The 18,775-nt window shown below is 64.9% G+C and overlaps 3 protein-coding genes across 8 annotated transcripts in view; 1 reads left to right on the top strand and 2 right to left on the bottom strand.

Moving 5' to 3' along the window:
* Positions 1-2,969, bottom strand: part of OBSL1 (obscurin like cytoskeletal adaptor 1) — a 16,935-nt gene extending 13,966 nt beyond the window's left edge. For both annotated transcript variants that reach the window (XM_030018672.2, XM_030018671.2), the window contains exons 1-2: positions 2,882-2,969; positions 583-1,683 (exon numbers count right to left, since the gene is read on the bottom strand). In XM_030018672.2, coding sequence (XP_029874532.1) covers positions 583-1,624 — 1,042 coding nt within the window. In that variant the 5' untranslated portion in view covers positions 1,625-1,683; positions 2,882-2,969. The remainder of the gene's footprint in view (positions 1-582; positions 1,684-2,881) is intronic.
* LOC115343123 (gap junction gamma-1 protein-like) overlaps positions 1-18,751 on the bottom strand; it is a 23,941-nt gene extending 5,190 nt beyond the window's left edge. The window contains exons 1-3 of one of the 5 annotated variants that reach the window (XM_041124377.1): positions 17,415-18,751; positions 8,332-9,533; positions 7,200-8,204 (exon numbers count right to left, since the gene is read on the bottom strand). In XM_041124377.1, the coding sequence (XP_040980311.1) occupies positions 8,197-8,204; positions 8,332-9,508 (1,185 nt within the window). In that variant the 5' untranslated portion in view covers positions 9,509-9,533; positions 17,415-18,751 and the 3' untranslated portion in view covers positions 7,200-8,196. Of the gene's footprint in view, positions 1-7,199; positions 8,205-8,331; positions 9,534-10,272; positions 11,382-11,925; positions 12,050-12,344; positions 12,368-17,414 lie in introns of those variants that run through there. The other 4 variants (XM_030018675.2, XM_030018673.2, XM_030018674.2 and 1 more) reach the window with 4 other exon arrangements.
* On the top strand, positions 4,294-6,655 carry INHA (inhibin subunit alpha). The gene is made up of 2 exons (XM_030018678.1): positions 4,294-4,664; positions 5,376-6,655. The coding sequence occupies exons 1-2, from the start codon at positions 4,298-4,300 to the stop codon at positions 6,107-6,109; spliced, it is 1,101 nt and encodes a 366-aa protein (XP_029874538.1). The 5' UTR covers positions 4,294-4,297; the 3' UTR covers positions 6,110-6,655.
* Positions 18,752-18,775: the final 24 nt, after the last annotated feature.

Raw genomic sequence — 18,775 nt, 5'->3', positions numbered from 1 at the left:
GGGCACGGGCTGGGGAGACCCAGCAATGCCCCCAGCATCTCAGCAGGGAGTTTTGGGGGACGCAGGAGCATGCACGCTAGCAGGCGGGGGCAGGCACCTCAGCAGAGGGGAGGCGGGGTGCAGGCGGGGGATGCGCCAGGTGCCGGGTCACCCCAGCCACGGGCTGTCCCCAGCTGGCAGGGCGGCTCTGCGGGACGGGGCTGCCACCAGCGCAGACGCTTGGAGCCGTGCCCTGCGGGGCTGCCCGCCAAAACCACTCAGCACTTCCAGGGGAATTTGTCACCAAGGCACTGTCGCCCCTCCCCGCTCGCGGCTGGACACCCGCAGACCTCCAGAGATGCCACCTCTCTGTTTGCAAGGAGAGAGGGGCACGGAGGGGGACACAGCTCCCCGGAGGAGCCCAGCATCCCCTGCTTCCAGCCCGCAGCTCTGCCCAGAGGAGCCTGGGGTGACCCCAGCCGCACGGGGCAGGAGGGAGCCCAGGGATGCTGGGCTCACACACAGATGTATCCCTGCCAGACGAAAAGCCCTGGACCCCACCAGCGCCCGTCCGCCCCAGGCAGCTCTTGGGCACGCTCTTACCTTTCACCTGGAGCTGCACTGCACTGAGGGTCTGGCCGGCAGTGTTGGACGCAGTGCAGACATACAGCCCCTGGTCCTGGGGTTTGCAGTACAGCACCTTGAGGATGAAGTAGCCCTCCCGGTCCTCGTAGATGAGGTGCCTGCGGCCAGGGGCGAGGGGCTCACCGTCCTTCTGCCAGACGATCTCTGGCTTGGGCTTGCCGGTAACGTAGCAGCGAAACTTGGCGTGCTTCCCCACGCTCACGGCGAACGCCTTGGCCCTCGGCACCCCGGCCGGCACCACACCATTGGGCACCCAGGTCTCTGGTCCCGCGCGATGTCCCGCTGCGTGCCGCCGTCGCCGCTGCTGCCACTCCGCCGGTGGCTCGGGGCCGTCAGCAGGAGAGCCATTGGGGAGCCTGTCCGGCAGCACCTGGGGTTCGACCAGGAGCACGGCAGCAGCCAGGGCTTCCCGCGAGCCACTGCGTGCCCGGCACACGTACACCCCCCCGTCCGGGGGTCGGGCACTGAACAGCTTCAGGAAGTGCCAGTCCTCCGGTTCCTGCCCCATGGCGAAGTGGCTGCTCTCAAAGATGTCAGAGAGCTTGTGCCCATCCTTCTCCCATTCTAGCACCGGGCAGGGCTGCCCGGACACCCTGCAGGTGAACATCACGTCTTCTCCCCGGCACACCCGTGTGGATGAGGGGGCAACGAGGAAGGCAGGCACCTCACCGCCCGAGCATCCCTCCTCCTCTTGGGGCTCCCCCTCCTCCACCTTGAGTGTGGCAGCGGCGTAGGTCGCGCCAACGCTGTTCTTGGCCTTGCAGACGTAGAGCCCGCTGTCCTGAGGGGTGGCACGGGACACCAGCAGGCTGTACAGGTCCCCCTTGGCCTCCACATGGATGCGGCCTGAGGGCTCAATTGGGGTCTTGTCCTTCTCCCAGAGGATGCTCGGCCGGGGGTCACCTGTGATCTGGCAGCTCAGGACCGCGTCAGTGCCGCTTCGCACCGTGAAGGCACGCGGGTAGGCCAGGAACCTGGGGGCTCCCCCGAACCCCTCCATCACCACTTCCCCAGGGTCACGGCAGGCGGCTGGCTGGAGCAGCAGTGGGGATCATCAGCCTGGGGGGATGCACAGACGGACCGGGGTGGGGGCTCAGGCTTCAGCAAAGGGACCGGTGTGGAGCACCACCAGGAGGGACCCGTGCCCACAGCGATGGACCCCATGCTGCAGAAGCACCACCCTCGCTCTGAGCACCCCAGCCCTACTGGATACTCTCCTGTCTCAGCCTGAATCACCCATTTCCCAGCCCAGCAGCAATAGAAGAGGGAACAAAAGGCGGCTCTTTGCACCCCAAGGGGCCTGGGCACCCACAGCCTGCCCCAGGGTCGCAGAGGGGACCCCAGCTCCGGGGGCGGGGGACCCCTGCCTAGACGGGGAGTGCAGGCAGCTGCTTGCCGGGTGCTGGGGATGGTGGAGGCAGGATGGGCCCCAGTCTGCCCCTTCCCCACCCGCGGGGCATTCCTGCAGTATCGGGTGGTGGCAGAGCCGCATTCCTGCAGCATCTGGGCTGGCTCAGCAGGCAGGTGCTGATACGGGGCTGCCGCGGGCGGGAGGCACCCGGCCGGACCTGGGTGCTTCCCCCCCGGGCTCAGAGGGGCAGGGGACCCCCCTGCGCCCGGCGGTCACCCTGCAGGGCCGTGCCCTGGGGCAAAGGGGGGCTGCCCCTGGAGCAGGTCCCCCCTCCAGAGTGTGGTCCCACAGGCAGGGTCCGGCCCTTGGGTATTGAAAGCCACGGCTGGAAATAATCAGCCCCAGGGGGCAGAGGGAAGGCTGGGGAGATGGGTCCTGCTTTCGGAGGGCACTGCCTCCATCCCCGGTGCTGCGGGTAACCGTGCCCACCAGCACGGGCGGGAGTGGGGCAGGGTGCTCCATGCCTCCCCTGAGCGAGTGCACCCCAGCCTCTGCCCGCACCGTGGCTGGGGCGGAGGCATCTCTGCCTCCCTCAGGCAGGGGGAAGAGAAATAAAAATACTCCCTGAATGAGCCAGAGGGGACAGTGGGAGAGGGCTGGTCCCCAAGGAGCGGCAGGGACCAGGGCCAGCTTCACCCAGACCCCTACCCCTGCGACGGTGCATCCATTCAGAGCCACCTCCCCGGCCACGCACTCCCCTGACCCACAGGCCACCCCACAGCAGCGCCTGCTGACACGCACAGCCCTGATGGCTCGGCCACCCAGCTGCCCCCTCTAACCACCCCCTTCCCCAATTGCCCTGCCCCACGCAGCCCCACAGCTCGGTCCCCTGCCCCACACACGCACCTCGCTCCGCCGCCTCTCCCCCGTGTCTCCCAGTGCCGGCACCCAGCTCCTGCTGCTTCCCCCAGCTCCGCTCCCGGGTGTCAGCGCGCAGGGACCAAACGTTACAAATGCCTGCAGCTGCTGTCCCCAAAAATACCCTCTGATGACATGCTGGGTTGATAAGACTGAGCCTGCTCCATTCAGCGCCTCGCCGGGGCAGGGCTGGCCTACCTATGTATAGCAGCCCGGCGGGAGCCAGCCGGCCCGGAGCAGGCAGGCAGCACCCCCCTCTAGAGATCTGGGGTGCCACAAACGCGGCTGTGCCTTGGTGCTGGGTCAGCCAGCAGCAGGAGGCAACGCGCTGTGCAGGGTGCACAGCATGGGGTGCGTGGCGTGGGACGCCAGGCTGCAACGGGACGGGACATGCCACGGAGGACATGCTGCATGGGGTGGGATGTGCTGCACTGGATGCTGCGTGAGATGCCAGGCTGCAGGGGATGGGATGTGCCGTACGGGCCACGCTATGTGGGACACTGGGCTGCAGGAGGAGCGGAGGGGGTGCGGAAGCTGCCCACCACCCCGCAGGGCAGGCAGGGCTCCTGGATGGGGGATGCCTGGCACTGTCCCCGCAGGCAGCAGTGGGAGGAAGGGTAGGACATGCCGGGTCCCCTTGCAGCCTGCGCCCCTCCTGCACCTCCCACCCCAGGAGCCAGCCAGCCCAAACAGCACCTCAGGATCCTTCTCCCGGCACTACTGCAGGGTCTTCAGCTGGCCTGGCTCTGCCTCACCTCTTCTCCCCCTGAAGCTGGCCGAGCCTTCTCCAGCCCCAGGCAGCGCGGGGACCTCTTGCCATCCCTCCTGCTTCATGTCTCCAGGACCTCACCAGCTTCCAGGCTGCCCTGGAGATGCCACAGCACCCTCACCCCCCAGCCTGCCCTCCTCAGGGCCCGGTCCTCACATCCCCACTGCCCTGTCACCCTGAGGTGTCCCAGCCATCCCTGGCAGGAGGGTGCCCAGTATGCCACCTCCAACGTGCCCCCCCCCCCACGCCGGGGCCTCACAGGGCTCTGGACCCCATCAGGTTCCTGCCCATATGTCCCTGCTGTGCACAGCTGCTGCCACCTCCCACTGTCCCCCCAGAAGGCCCAAATCTGCAGCTCCTCCACCATGGGGGGCACCCAGCACTGGCAAAGCTCGCCCTGGATTCCCCACCAGCGCAGGAAATCCCTCCTGGGAGCACCCTGCCGGCAGCCCAGCCTCCCCAGCCCCACGCACCAGCCACCCCCAGCAGCACCCCCCCCCCCTTGCCCAGGCGCCGTCCCCCCCCAGACCACACTGTCCTTGCAGTCCTTGCATTCCAGACGTCTCAGTGCTTTCGCTGCCCAGAGATAATATTCACGGCGAGCAGACGTTTGCGTCAGTGTCAGATAGGTCTCAATGCCACCCTGTCCTGGGGGGAGCGCAGCAGGCAGACGGGCCGGGCAGGCAGGCAGGAGCCCGTGGCAGAGCCCCCTGAGCCGCCAGACCACCGCACACCCCACGGTCATGCTGCTCCTCCTGCACCTGCTGCCTGCAATGCTGCCCACCGCCGCCCTGGCCAGCTGCACCGGGGCTGGTGTCGACCGGCAGCTCATCCTGGCCAAGGTGCGGGCTCGGGTGCTGGAGCATCTGAGCCCCCCAGTTCTCCAGGAGGAGCCCCAGGAGGAAGCAAAGAGGGTGCACCGGAGAGACATCCTTGAAAACACTGAAGTTGAGCCGGAGGAGCTGGAGGATACCTCCCAGGTGATCCTCTTCCCTTCCACAGGTGAGAACATCCTGGTGGGATGGAGAGGGCAAAGGGGTGAAGCAGGGTGGGGGCTCAGGGCAACACGGCTGCAGCAGGGCAGAAGGGCTGCTGCGGTGGTCTGCAGGAGAAGAGAAAGAGGGTACGCCAGGCTGGGGCACGGGCACGGGTGAGGTTTGGTGGAGACCCAGGAGGTGAAAGGTATGGCAGGTGGGGACAGGCAGAGCAGCCCAGGACACAGGCAGGGAGAAGGGCAGGCGGCACAAGAGTGTGCTGAGAGGCTGGGGAACGGCTAGGTCAGGCAGGATGCGGACAGATGGCAAGGGCTGAGGAGCAGGCAGGGTGGGATAGGGTGGGATGCTAGGGAACGGGGCAGGATGCTGGGAAATGGGATGGGATACCAAGGGACAGGACAGGATGCTGTGGGACAGGGCAGGATGACCAGCTGTGGGGCAGGACGCTGGGAGATGGGGCAGGATGCTGGGGAACGGGGGCAGCAGTAATGGACCAGCCTAGGGCACAGCAGGGCTCAGCTGCAGGGTGCAGTGCAGTGGCTGCTGCGTAGCATTAGACATCAGCTCCCCTGCACCCTGCCACAGCCTGTGCCGGCAGCCAGGCCCCCTGCCAGCACCCCAGTGACCCTCTGCAACATCCCACCTCCCACCCGGCAGCAGGGACCCTCCCGGGGTTTAGGCACGCACCCTGAGCATCTTTCCCCCCCCCCCGCTGCAGACGTGCCTTGTGAGCCCACGCAGCCGGATGAGCTGCTGGAGGAAGAAGGGATTTTCACCTACCTCTTCCAGCCCTCGGCGCACACCCTGACCCGCACGGTGACCTCCGCCCAGCTCTGGTTTTACACCGGCCCCTCAGCCGCCCGTAACCACTCGGCCCCTGACGTGCTGACCCTGTCGCCGCAGGGCCGCGTGCCGCTGACGGCCATGGCAGTGCGGACGCCCGAGCACTGGACGGTGTTTCACTTCGCCCCGGGGCTGCTGCCCCAGCTCTCACAGCCGCTCTTCGTGCTCCTAGTGCGCTGCCCTGGCTGCCCCTGCCTGGCCGAGGGGGACAAGATGCCCTTCTTGGTGGCCACCACCCGGGCCAAGGGCAGCGAGAGGGCTCGTCGCTCCGCCGTGCCCTGGTCCCCGGCCGCCCTGAGCCTGCTGCAGCGCCCGTCTGAGGACCTGGCCGCCCATACCAACTGCCGCCGGGCTTCCCTCAACATCTCCTTTGAGGAGCTCGGCTGGGACAAGTGGATCGTGCATCCCAGCAGCTTCGTTTTCCACTACTGCCACGGGAGCTGCGCCGAGGGCCACGGGCTGAGCCACCGCCTGGGCGTGCAGCTCTGCTGCGCTGCCCTGCCCGGCACCATGCGCTCCCTGCGCGTCCGCACCACCTCCGACGGCGGGTACTCCTTCAAGTACGAGACGGTGCCCAACATCCTGGCCCAGGACTGCACCTGCGTCTAGGGCATCCTGCAGCCCGGCCCTGGACCGTGACCCTGCCCAGGAGGAGTCGGTCGCCCAGAGGACCCCTGGCCCCACGCCACAGGGACCAGAGGGACCCGGGGGGGGGGGCAGTGCCACCCTCCCCTGCACAAGCTGGAGTTTCGGGCTGCCCTGAGCATGGTCACGCTGCCAGACCTGCCCCAGGGCCGGTCCCAGTCTGGAGCAAGCCGGGGCATGGTGGGGCAGGGACAGGCACAGCCTCTGGCAGAGGCTGCCGAAGCCAGCCTGCTGCCTGCAACCAGCTCAGCCCCCGTTTCTCCCCACCCGCTCCTTCCTAGCAATTCCTGCCCCCCCCCAAAGACTGGGGTCCCACTCCTGCTGCAGAGTGCAACAGCCTCCCTGTGCTCCCAGGCAGGGCCAGGCTGCGGCAGCAGGGATCGGGATGTGCCAGGGCAACTCCATGCCAGGACGTCGCAACGGTGGCAAGGCTGGTGGCACACGTGGCACTGCAAGCGAGCCCTCTCCCGGCAGCACAGCCTGTTGGAAAGCTTAACAGAATGAGTGAAATAAAGCTGTTCCTTTTACTAAAACAGCCTGGAAACGCCAGCTTCAGAGGCAGAGGCAGCTCCAGAAGCAGCCACAGAGGTGGCACACGGTCCTGCGGTGGGATGCAAGCTCCCCAGGGGTTTTGGCTGGAGGAGGGAGGGGATGGGCAAGCGCTGCAAGAGGCGTCCAGCTCTGACCCGGGGTCCCAGAGGGAACTGGGGTGTGCTGGCCAAAATCGGCACGATGTGGCTGGGTTTGATCCAGCCCCGGGGCAGGGGAGTGCAGGGCAGGACAGCATCCCTCCTGCTCCCTGCTGCAGCGGGATGGGGAGGCACAGGGAAGCCCCTCACCAGGCCCCTCGCCAGGGACAGGACCACATAGGAGCGTGGCCGGAGCAATCCCGCTCCGCCAGGCCGATGGAGGCTGCCCCGGCCGCAGCCGCCTCCGCACGGCAGGAACGACTGAGTCACCCCGGGTGAGCGGGGAGGTCCCGGGGCAGGCGGGCGGCACTGCCTGCGCAGGATTCCCTTCCCACCCCTTCCTCCCGAAGGACCGGATGCAGCAGTTCAGTACAAAACGTCTCCAGCCTTTACTAATATAGATATAAAAAAAAAGAAGGAAGAAAAAACAGTGACAATCATTTCTGAGTAAAAAACAACGCTACAAAAATCCACGTGTGACCCAGGCTGAGATGATGAGAAATGCCCCACTGGTTCCCGGCCGAGCCCGACTCAGGGCACTGCGTCCCCCCACCATGGGACCAGAGTCCGGCCCCGCGCAGGGGGTCCCAGCCCCACGGCCTGAGTGGGAGGGGATGGGCTTTGGTCCAAGGACGGCCGGCCGGGAACGGGGCGGAGGTGGCGGGAAGGACAGCCCCTGCCCTCTGCACAGACATTTCTGAGCAGACCAGCCCCGCAGCTCACAATTCCGTGCCAGGACGCCACGCAGCATGGCCCCCCCGGCCACACCGGCACTTTCCGGCAGCAGTGCCGCCAGGACCCCTTCCGTCCCCTCCGCTTCAAGTGCGGTGCCAGTCCAGCGCCCTGCCCCACGGTTCGGCCCAGCCAGCCGGACCCCCATGCTCGGCACCCCTAAACCCCCACGCCACGGGGGCAATACCGGCATCGCCAGCGTGGCCCGCACGTGCACAGCACCGGCTGGTGCAGCGGCGGGTGGCAGCGGGCACGGGAGGGCACGGGTAGGTGTGAGGAGAAGATGCTGCAGGAAACGGGTGCGGGAGGAGGACAAGGGGGTGAAACGGGAGACGGTGGGGGGGGTGCAGGCTCAGAGCAGAGATTGGGAGCGGAATATAAAAATGCCAGGGTGCACACGCTGACGAGTTTATAAAAACGTACAAAAATAAGATATTCCCTTTTTGAAAATGAAGTAGGAATGTCCCCCAAGGCCCCCGACCCTGCCGCTGCCCACCGGGACAGGGCTGCCCGGCCAGCCCCGCCGGGCAGGCATGCGGCACCCTCCACCCCGCGCTCCTGGCAGGCTGCTCGTCCCGCGGTGGCGGCGGCAGCCGCTCCGGCAGACACCGCCGTCGTCCCTGCTGGCGCTCACAGCCCTGCGGGGAGCGAGCAGCAGGTTAGCACCCGCCCTGGGGAAACGACATCCCCTCCCCAGGGGAGTCCGGGGGCAGCCCCCCGTGCCCCCACCCCGGTCGGCCGGATCCATCCCCCTCCCCAGCTCACCCGTGGTCCTGTCGCAGGCGGCGGTCCCCTTCTCGTGGGCGAGGTTGAGGCGGTTCTGCTCGGCGGCGATGCCGTTGGCCTCGGGGCTGCTGCTGCGGGCAGGGCTGGGGGGCCGCGGGGGGGGCTGGAGGTGGAAGGCCACCTCCAGGTGCTCCTGGGCCAGACGCAGGTGCTCACGCAGCCGGTCCAGCTCGTGCGCCGGGGGAGCCCCGGCCAGGGCGAAGCGCCCCGCCGCCTGGGCCAGGCTCTCCCGGTAGTCCAGCTTGCCGTCAGGCAGCGGGGCTCGCGGCGGCTCCTTCTTCAGCGAGTGGTAGGTGGGGGGTGCGCCGGGGGCTTTCTTGGGGTACTGCGGCGTGGGGCTGCCGCCGGCGGGGAGCGGAGGGCTGTCGGGCTGGCTCAGGGCGTCCCGGATGCGCCCCACGCCGAGGTGCACGAGCTCGCAGAGGTTGAGGAAGAGGCAGAGCCCGCTGACGGCGTACATGACGAGGAGGAAGATCGTCTTCTCCGTGGGGCGGGAGACAAAGCAGTCGACGGTGTGCGGGCAGGGGCTGCGGCTACAGACGTAGGAGGGGCTCACCTCGAAGCGGTACAGCAGGTACTGCCCAAAGAGGAAAGCCGTCTCCAGCAGCGAGCGGCACAGCAAGTGCAGGACGTAGGCGCGCATCAGCCCGTCCTGCTTGATGCGGCGCCGGCCGTCATGCTTCTCGCCGCCCTCTGGGCTCTTCTCCTTCTCCACCTCGATCTCCTCAAAGATCATGGGGTCTTCTTCGTTATCGTCCTCCGCCTCCTCGTAGTCCCGCCCGGCTCCTCGGCGCACCACCGGCATGCGTGCCCGCCGGGCTGCCGGTGCCCGGCGCCGTGAGGACTCGGGCATGCGGGCGATGCGGTGCATGGCGAAGCCCAGGTAGAGCACCGATGGTGTGGCCACCATAATGATCTGGAAGATCCAGAAGCGGACATGGGAGAGCGGGGCAAAGGCGTCGTAGCAGACGTTCTCGCAGCCGGGCTGCTGCGTGTTGCAGACAAACTTGCTCTGCTCGTCGTAGTAGATGGACTCGCCCCCCACGGCCGTCAGCACGATGCGGAAGACAATGAGGACGGTCAGCCAGATCTTGCCCACGAAGGTCGAGTGGTTGTTGATCTCCTCCAGGAGCCGCGTCAGGAAACTCCAGCTCATCCTGGCCAGGCAGTTGGCTCAAACCCTGCAGTGAAGGGGCAGGCAAACAGGCACTGAGCAAACCCGCGTGCACCTCACTGGGCCCCCCCAAACCACCAGCCGCCACCCCAGCTCTGCCCCTCTCCCTCTCCCAGCACCCAATGTCCCTTCCCTTACCCACAGGTCCACAAACACAGCCACGCGTGGGCACCCATCTCCCCAAAACCACGTCCCCTGCCCAGCACCGCCTCCCCGGACACATCCTGCTCCCGCCCCGCCACCGGCCAGGTGGTTGGGGAGGACCCAGAGAGCAGGGGAAAGGCTGGGACGTCCCCGTCCCCTGCAGGACACATCTAGGGGAAGAGTCAGCACAGCCAGGGTAAACACGGCAGCACGGGGCAGTGCCAGCTGGGGATTGTGAGGGGACAGGCAGGGGACAGAACCGCCTCCTCCACCCAAGGTGCCATGGCGCCTGTTTGCCACCTGGTCCGGGGCAGGTCCCCAACCAGCGCCGCACCCTGCACCAGCACTCACACCCTCCCACGGGGGTCCACAGGCCTCTGGAGGAAGGCAACACGCGGCAGCCCCTCTGGCCCGCTTCAGCTGCCAGCCCCGAGCCCCGGCCGAGGGGGTCTTCCCCGAGCAGCATCCCCCACCACATGCCCGCGAGCCAGGTCCTCCGCACCCCGCAGAGCTCTCCCTCAAGGGCCAGCAGAGATGTTTGCCCCCACCAAACCTCTGTGCTGTGCCCTCTCTCCTGCCTGACCCCCATTCCCAATCCTTACGAGTCCCCGAAGCCTGCAGCGGCCAGCGCTCAGAGCACCCCACAGACCGACGGCAAGGGCTGGTGGAGGGAGCGGAGCGGGAGGCAGAAGAGCGGTGGCGAGGGGCAGCGCGGGGCGGCCAAGGAATTGCACAAAGTCCCAGCAAAGCAGCTGACACCGGAGATCGGGGAGGAAATTACGAGGACCGTGCCGCAGCTCCCGGCCAAAGGAGAAGACGTAAGAGGAGACACCCCACCGCCACCCCCGGTTTCAGCAGCTTGCGCACAAGCTGATGCAAGGGCAGCAGGTGGCAGGATTGCCTGGGGAGAGCAGAGGGGACCTGTCCCCACAAAGCCCCCAGCCTCCCCCACGCCTCGCCTGCCCTCCGGCCAACCCTGTCCCACTGCCTCCGGCCAGGGCACATCCCTGCCTCCGGCCAGGGCACATCCCTGTGGACGATGGCTCCCGCTGCACTCACGCCACCATTGTCCAGAGTAAGACGGTCTTTTTGGCTTAGCTCAGCCTGCCTCCCGAGCAACCTCGCCTAAACAGAAAAGCCCCTCCAGCACAAGCACCCATGCGAGCGACACGCTCACTGATGGCCTGGTGCTCGGCAGAGCCTGCTGAGCTGCGGGAGGTGGCACGGACTGGCACCAGGGACCCAAACGCAGCCCATCAGGGCCACCATCCTCCTGTGGTCGAGCACCTTGCAGGGTCTCGCTGCTGCCCTGTCTCCCCGGTGCAAAGCCCTCTCCCCCCCCACCCCACTGGGAGGAGGATGCTTTGTGTCCGCGTTTGGCCCTTGCCTGGCAGCGGCACGCCGCCCTGGCCCCAGGGTGAGGCGCTGGGGCAGGGGACAAGGTAAGGGGACCAGGCAGGAGGGCAGCCCCGGGAGCTGGCAAGCCTAAGGAAAGCGAAAGCACACACGTGGGCACTGCCGTGGTGGCCAAGGAGAGGTGACACGGGGACTGACCGCACCGTGGGTCAGGAGCCGCAGCGGTCACGGCTGGGGCAGAACAGAGCTCCCCACACCCTTTCCCCCGGCCCGGGGAGGGCACCCCCGGGGCAGGTAGCCCGAGCCCAGCTCTCTGCCGAAGGGGCCAAGCCACCCACCGCCTCCCGGCCGCGCCGCCAGGACCAGCACCACGTGCCTCGGCCAGGCCCTACCCGTACACCCCCCGCCCTACCGACCCCAGGTGCCGCTGCCTGGAGCCCCCCGGCCCCCCCTGCCCCAGCCTGCCCTGCCCAGGGACCCCATCTCCCCAAGCCACACCAGGCCCCCCCACGCCCCAGCCCCGGGCAGCCCACCCCGAGGCTCGCCAGCCCCTGCCCGCCCGGGGACCCCTGTCCCACTGACCCCGGCCAGCCCACGCTACGGCCCGCTGACCCCTGCCAGCCCGGACCCTGCCCCCCAACCCCAGCCTTCCCGGGGTCCCCAGCCCCACCGACGCCAGCCCACCGGGGACCTCCAGCCCCGCTGAGCCCAGCCTGCCCGAAATCCCCAGCCCCCCCCCCGCGATCCCCCCTGCCTGCGGCCCCCCAGCCTCCCTGACCGCAGCCCACGCCTGGGGCCGCCCCCAGCCCTCCCGGGGTACCGCCGCCCGCCCCGCTTGCCTCCCCCAGCCCCACCGACCCGCGCCCACCCGCAGCCTCCCGCTCCCCGGCCCCACTCACGGCGCGCCGGGACGAGCGGCTCCCGCCGGCAGCGGCGGACAAAGCGGCGGGGCGGCGCGCCGCCGCCTCCCGCCGAACAAAGGGGCCCGGGGCCGCCCCGCCCCGCGCCCGCCCGCCGGTGCGCACCGACCGCCCCGCACCGACCGGCGGCCGCGCCGCTTGGCGCGGAGCTGCGCCCCGCTCCCCCCCCCCGGCCCCCCCCGTCCCCCCCGGTCCCGCGCCCCGTTCTCCCCGTCGCTTACCGCTCGCCGCCCCGCCCGCCCCCGCCCCCGGCCCCGGCCCCGGCCCCCTCCTCGCCCGCGGCCCGGGAGGCCGCGCAGGGCTGCGGGCTGGGGCCGGCCCCGGCCGAAACTCGCCCGAGCATCGCGCCGACATCAGCCGCGGCAAACCCCGCTTTCCAGGCAGGCGCCGAAACCCACCCGTCGCCCGGAGGCTGCTCCCAGCCCCGGCAGCCCTATCCAGCCCCCGGTGGGCCGGCTCTCCCCCTCCGCCCTTTGCCCCCCCCCCCCCGGGAGCTCGTTGGCTCCTGGGCTGCCGCTCCCGCCCAGGTGCGAAGCTGAGGCTTCCAGCTCGTTGCAGGGAAACGCTCCAAAGCGCTGGGGCAGCTGCAGCCTCGGGGGCCCAGGCTCGGGCCGCGGGGTGCTCGGGGGTGAGCAACACCTTCCGAAGGAGCACCGGGGAGCCTGGCCACGGGGGCAGAGGAGGGAGCCGGCGCTCCAGCCCTGAGTCTCCTGCACAGTAACCCCCTGCCCCTCCTAACAGCAAATTCTTCCTCTCCCAGTGAAGAGAGAGGATGGAAGAAAGGAGAGCCCTGGTGGCCCCAGACACGGTGGGAATGTGGAGCAAAATGTGCCTGCGCGGTAGGAATGTGCTTCAGATCTTTTGAAGCCTGTGCTGCTTCTCATGCCCCGGGCCAGGTCCCTGCAGCAGGGCCAGGGCTGAGTACGCAGCACCTCCAGATGTGCCCTTAGAGTCACCACTGCTCATCCTAGGCAATAGCACCGCTCTCCCAAGGCCAGAGCGATGGCAGCAGTGGCTTTGAGTCACCACCCTGGAGCCATGAGCTGTCCCTCCACCAAAGCATGCCAGCCACTCACTTTCTGCACTGCTAAAATTGGCTCTGGGGGCGGTTGTCAGGGCTGAGTCCCCACATTGGGCCAACCACACCCATGACATCCCGGGCAGAGCACCCTGTCCTTGCACCCTTGTGTGGGGATGGGGAGGGATGCTGGGCTGCCTTGTGCAACCCGAATAGTTGGGGGGAAGCTGGTGTGTGCGTAAGCTCATGAAACGTTGCTTCTCCCCACTGAAACATGCGCTGCCTTCTGTGGAAGGGTTTCCATGAGCAAGCCCTAGTGGGTGCAGCACTTCCACCCACCTCCCGTGGGCAGTGCCGGGGGCCGGCTGCAGGAGGGCTGAGGCCAGGTGGCTGGGGCAAGGAGCAGGGTGAGAGGCATGGCCGCCACTTCTGGTGTGGGTTTTTGGTTATTCTGGGCTCACTAACAGCCCTCCCACTTCCCTAAGCCAGCAAGAGCCGCCATGGCGCTGTCCCAGTGCTTGCACAGCCGGGGCATGGGCTCGGTGGTCTCCCATGGGAGGGAGACTGGAGCCCCCCTGGAGCGGCGTGCTGCACCCCGACATGGGCACAGGTGTGTGCACAGGAGGACGGGGGAAAGGGCCCCACTTCGGGCTCTTTTGCTCAATCCTTCCTTCCCCCTGCTCATGGACGGGTCCTTCCCAGGTGACAGTTTCAGCTGTATGGAGGGAAGGCTGCAGCAGAAGGAAGGGGATTTGACCTGGCCATTAAGAAACACTTTGCACTGAATCCCCCCCCACACACGACTGTGGCATTAACATTTCTGGAAGGGCAAATGCCTGTTGCAGATCCAGCAACAGATGCTCTAGGAGCAACCCCCGGGCACAGTCTCCATCCCAGGCCAGGATCCACAGGTGGAGGTGGATGGAGGGAGACAGCAAGCCGAGCACAGAAAGTCAAGCTTTTGGAAGGATGCAGGGAAGCATTCGGGGCTGGAGAGGGGGCCAGGAGCTGCAGCCTGGCATGGAGAGGTGGGAGTGGGGTGTGCAGAGCAGGGGACTGCTGGCACGAGGGCCGCATCCTGGCAGGCTGGGGAGGGCAAGCTGCATGCAGCCTATGTTGAACCTCCTGCTCTTGCCAGGCGGTTAAAGTGGCTTGGGGTTTTCTTTCCCCACAGTCACCACGAGTTTTCAGGCGCTCCCAAGTCTCGCCTCCAGCCTGGCTTCACCCCCAGGCAGCTGATCAGTTTGCCAGGGGTAAGGGACCTATGTGACCCTTCAACTCTGGTGCTCAGCATGTTAAGAACAAGCCCCCATAGCACCAGCCTCACATTAAACTGGGGAGCGTGACCTGCTGAGGCACTGCAAACCGAGGCCATTGCACCCAGAACGAAGCCTGTTGTTGGGCTGGGGCCAGGTACAGCTGCTGCAACGGCAGCATTTTTGCACAGCTCAGCCCATGCCTGGGCTGCAAGGCAGAGCTTGCCTCGGGAGGCCAGGCCCAGAGGCTGGTGTCAGACACCCCCGTGGACGGGCGTTACGGTGCTTCCCAGCATCGGGCCATTGGTGTCAGAGCCCTCCCGTTTCCCCCCGTGACGGTGCCCTGCGTGTTCCGGGGCTCTACCCTCATCCTGAGCTTGCAACACTCAAGTGCCTGCAGAGGCATCACCCCTTCAGCCTGAGGCAGAGGGCAAACCCACAACAGCTGGAAAAGGAAGGCAGAGGGCGAAGGGTGTCGCCCACCCTCATTCGTCCCCACATCAGCTGAGGCTGACAGAGCCCGCACCCATCGTGGGCAGGAAGGATGTGCAAGACAAGCAGCCTTGTGGGGTCCGGCTCGGAGATGAGCTTTGCAGAGGAAACAGGGGCACCGTCACCAACCGCAAAAACCAGGATCAGCCACAAACTGCTAAGTCTGTGGGTCAGAGCCCAGAGCTGGAGCAGGCGTGTGGAGCATGGCAGGGCAGCAAGCCCAGAGCTGGAGCAGGCATGTGGAGCATGGCCCGACAAGAGCAAGGGGAGCCAGTAATTGAGGAGATAGTGGCTGAGGGGGAGCGTAAGCACAGGGATAAGGAGAACATGCACTTTAGGGACAAGCGCTACAGCTCAGGAGGAACGTGGCAAGACCTCCCGTGAGCAGTCCTTCCTCGCTGCTCAGCCACGGCGTCACGACGGAGGCACCCTCCGGGACTCCACCGCCAGACCCTGCCTCGGCTGCCAGACACAGGGTGCCCGGGTGAGCATGGGGCCCAGCGCGGCTCTCGATAGCAGTCTCGGTTCCTGCTGTGATCAATAGGGCAGGACAGGCCGGGCCCTGCTACGACTGCCTCTACTTCCGGGGAAGGTGGCAGCACGGCAGATGGCCGGGCTGCGCACCCCAGGCGTGTTTGCTGTGGGGTGGTGTGGACCCTGCCCGGCTGGCGCTCGGCGACGGGGCGAGGAAGGGGCGAGGAAGCCAGCTCCACCCTCCCGGAGCTGGGCCGCAGGCGGGCAGCGCTGCAGGCAGTGCTGCAGGTGGGCAGCGTGCGACCTCGGCAGCAAACAGACTCTTCCCAGATTAAACAACTCATCTGGCACTGGGACAGGGAGCAGACGGCTCTATTAGGGACTGTTTGTCCTGATACAGGACAGCTCCACAACTAGCTCAATAACCTTCTGATAACAGGCAGAGGCACGCTCCGTTGCAGGAGCACAAAGGGCAATGACCGTCCTCTGTTAAACATTCCCCTCCCCTTTCCCCCCTGCTTGATTATGAAGTACAGTGGGGGGGGTACATGGCACAGCCCCTGCTCACCTCCCTCCTGCTAGGGTCTCCTTCCCAGTTTGTGGGTGCTGACTTCTGCCAGCACCCCAGTACCATGCGTGGCACTCAAGCCCAGCCTGCGGGTCGGTGCCCTTTGCCTGCCAGGCAAGCCGGAGGGCAGCCCTCAGGGAAGGGGTTTACCCTGCCCCAGGCCATTGCTCTGTAAGGTGGGTAAGGAGCGCTGGCACCCCCAGGGGGGATGAAGCTGGCCAGGCAGGTCCGCGAGCCATGGGGAACATGTGCCCTTTGCTGCTACATCTCCAGTCCCCTTGGGATGAGGCCAGCAGGGATTTTCTGCTAGAAGTAAACAACCAGTCCCTCCAGTTACCCAGTTTGACTAGAAACAAGGCTTTGTTAGTTAGACATCCTGCAAGGGGGCTGACAGCTAACCCACAGGCCACGTATGCTCAAGGCAGTACTGATTTAGAGGGCAGAGACACAGAGTAGGATGCACTGAAATAGCCAAACCCACAACTGAGGCATCATTTTCATTGATGAGTTGAACAGCAAAGTCAGGCAGCGCTGGTATGTGCCCGTGGAAAAGTGGTGGTAGCTTCAGGCTCATGGCAATGGCCAGCCTGAAGCCTGAGCCCATGGCTGCCTGCAGCCTGTCTCCAGAGCCCTATGGCTGCCACAGGCCTGGGCATTCCTCCAGCTACACACACCCCGAGAAGAGCCTGCTCCAGGCAGATGCAGGCAGGGAAATGCTGAGATTCAGACCAGCCTTGCTCCATGCTAGCAGCTGAGCACTGGAGCCAAGTGCACCCAGAAAACAAGAAGGGAAAGAAGGGGGAAATCAAGAGTGCCCAAGAGCACAGCTGGAGGACTGCATGTTCGGGGTTATGACAGGCAGAAGACATCTGCGGCCGGTTCAACAGATGTCACACCTTTCCGCAAACCCTGGCTCTCCTACGCAACCCCTGTTCCTGCACAGCCATCAGTCAGGGCTGCCTGCAGTTCTGGAGTGGAGGAGCATGTCGGGGAAGCCCTTGCACACGCCCAGCTGATGCAATGAGACCAGTTAATCCTATCGCTACGCCTAGCGCAAGGAGCCCCACAGCAAAGCGTTCACAATCACGAATTAACCACAAAGGGGTTAATCTGGTAACAACCAGGACAAAACCCTAAGGGAAAACAAAGCAAGTGTTTCATGAAGAGGCAGGAGACAGGTTGTGGCAGCACTCCCACGTGAGCTTCCCTGTCAGTGGCTGGAGGAATGCAGAAGAGCAGGGAGCTTTAACGGGACTAAGAGGCTAATGCTGAGCTGAGGGCACAGACATTCAGAGACGTGGCAAGGAGCAGAAGCAAATGAGTAGTCACTTCTGCAGTAAAAACTGGGAAGAGCTTAAGAAGAGCTATGACAGGCACACAGCTGAAACCTTTGGTTCTGGCAGTCCACACTTTGTTGGGCCCCTCAACACATAACCAGACATGCATGGCAGAGCAAAGGTGGAGCTCGACTGAGATGTCAAAAGCAAGCTCCAGGGATGGGCTTTCTCAGGGGATCAGCTTATGCAGAAGAGACATCAATGAGCTGGTCCAATAAGTCCAATTTTGACCCTTGCCCTTTGTGAAAAATGCAGCTATAGAAGATGAAGACAGAACTTACACGAGCTCCTTAAATGGCAAGATGAAGACAGAAAACCCTTACTGGTCTTTACTGGCTGAGGTCTCAGACTCCTTCTCCCAGACAAAGCGCTAGGTGCTGGCAGCACTTCCACTGAGCTCACTCTCACTTGCGGTCTGAGATCGCTCCAAAGGAACGGAGAGCAGCAGCCATATGCCCATTTAGGAAGAGGGGAGAAAGTGGAATCCATTGTGACATCTGCCTCAAGACAGTATAGATCTTGTCAATCAAGTCTATAGAAGGCTAGATAAAAATATCAGCCACTGCGGGCCTTCAGCAATTCAACTGCTTCTGGAAGTGACAGGAGAAAAGTCTAATCGTACAGTGATTCCAAGGAAGCATCTAACAGTGTGCTGCGAGGTGGCATTCAGACCACTACAAAGTATGGAAACTGAACTTCCCGCTCTCCTAAGGCTATGAGGATGGCATAGCTGGGTTTGAGCAGGGAGAGAAACTTTCTCTCATCTGTCCAGGTGAAACTGGAGCAGCGGGATGCTGCAGGACCCAGTCACTGCTGTTTTCTAGCTGACAGAAACTGAAGCCACAGACACCAACTTTGGGTATGTGGAAAGTTTGGATGTTGTACAGACTGTTGCAAAGAGCTGCCATACTCAGTATCCAGAGAAAACAGGCATCAGGTCACTGAATGACAAATACGTGTCTTTAAAGAAATGAAGATCACCTCGACATGAAATAGAGGTTTTGTCACTAAGGATTCAGCAGTCAGAAAACTTGCCCTGAAACTGTGGGTTGAACACTCATACCAAGACAGAGACACTGCTCTGGGAAAAGCAACCATCAGTAAAAGTCCCTGCTTGGGGTATCAGATCCCACCTGGCAGCACCTTAATGTAACAGTTCCATTTCTGCTCACCCCCACAGGGAGCTTCAGCTGCATCAAAACACCACACACAGCACCTCCAGTTGCTCCTCACCGGGCAGAGACAGTGTGCAGAGACCCCGTGACACGGCAAGCCCAGGCCAGGCAACAGCATTTTCTGAGCTGCATTTAACTCTGTGCAGGAGAAGTTGAGACAAGGTAAAGCTTGGTACAGGGAAGAACCTAAGGGCCAGTATTCCCACCTCCACAGCCACAGCAGCCACAGCTCCTCTGAGAGGCATGCCTCTGAGGACCTGTACAGCCAGTAAGCAACTTGCTGGGGCTGGAAGCCCACAGGATGCTCACCTGAGGGCAACTGTCACAGGAGAACACCACAACCAGTACCTGCTGTCAGTCTAATCCTGTTTGGGCCTTGTTCCTTGGTTGCTGCTTGGGAGCCAGCCAGGTGGAGAAGATTAGTCTAGCAGCCCATCAGCACCCACCCGGAACAGGAGGGGGAGAATGGTTCAAAACTTGTGAGATGTTGGGGAACCCTTGAGGCTGCT

Source organism: Aquila chrysaetos, chromosome 6 (assembly GCF_900496995.4).
Source record: "Aquila chrysaetos chrysaetos chromosome 6, bAquChr1.4, whole genome shotgun sequence".
NCBI lineage: Eukaryota > Metazoa > Chordata > Aves > Accipitriformes > Accipitridae > Aquila > Aquila chrysaetos.
This window is presented reverse-complemented; position numbering and strand designations above follow the sequence as displayed.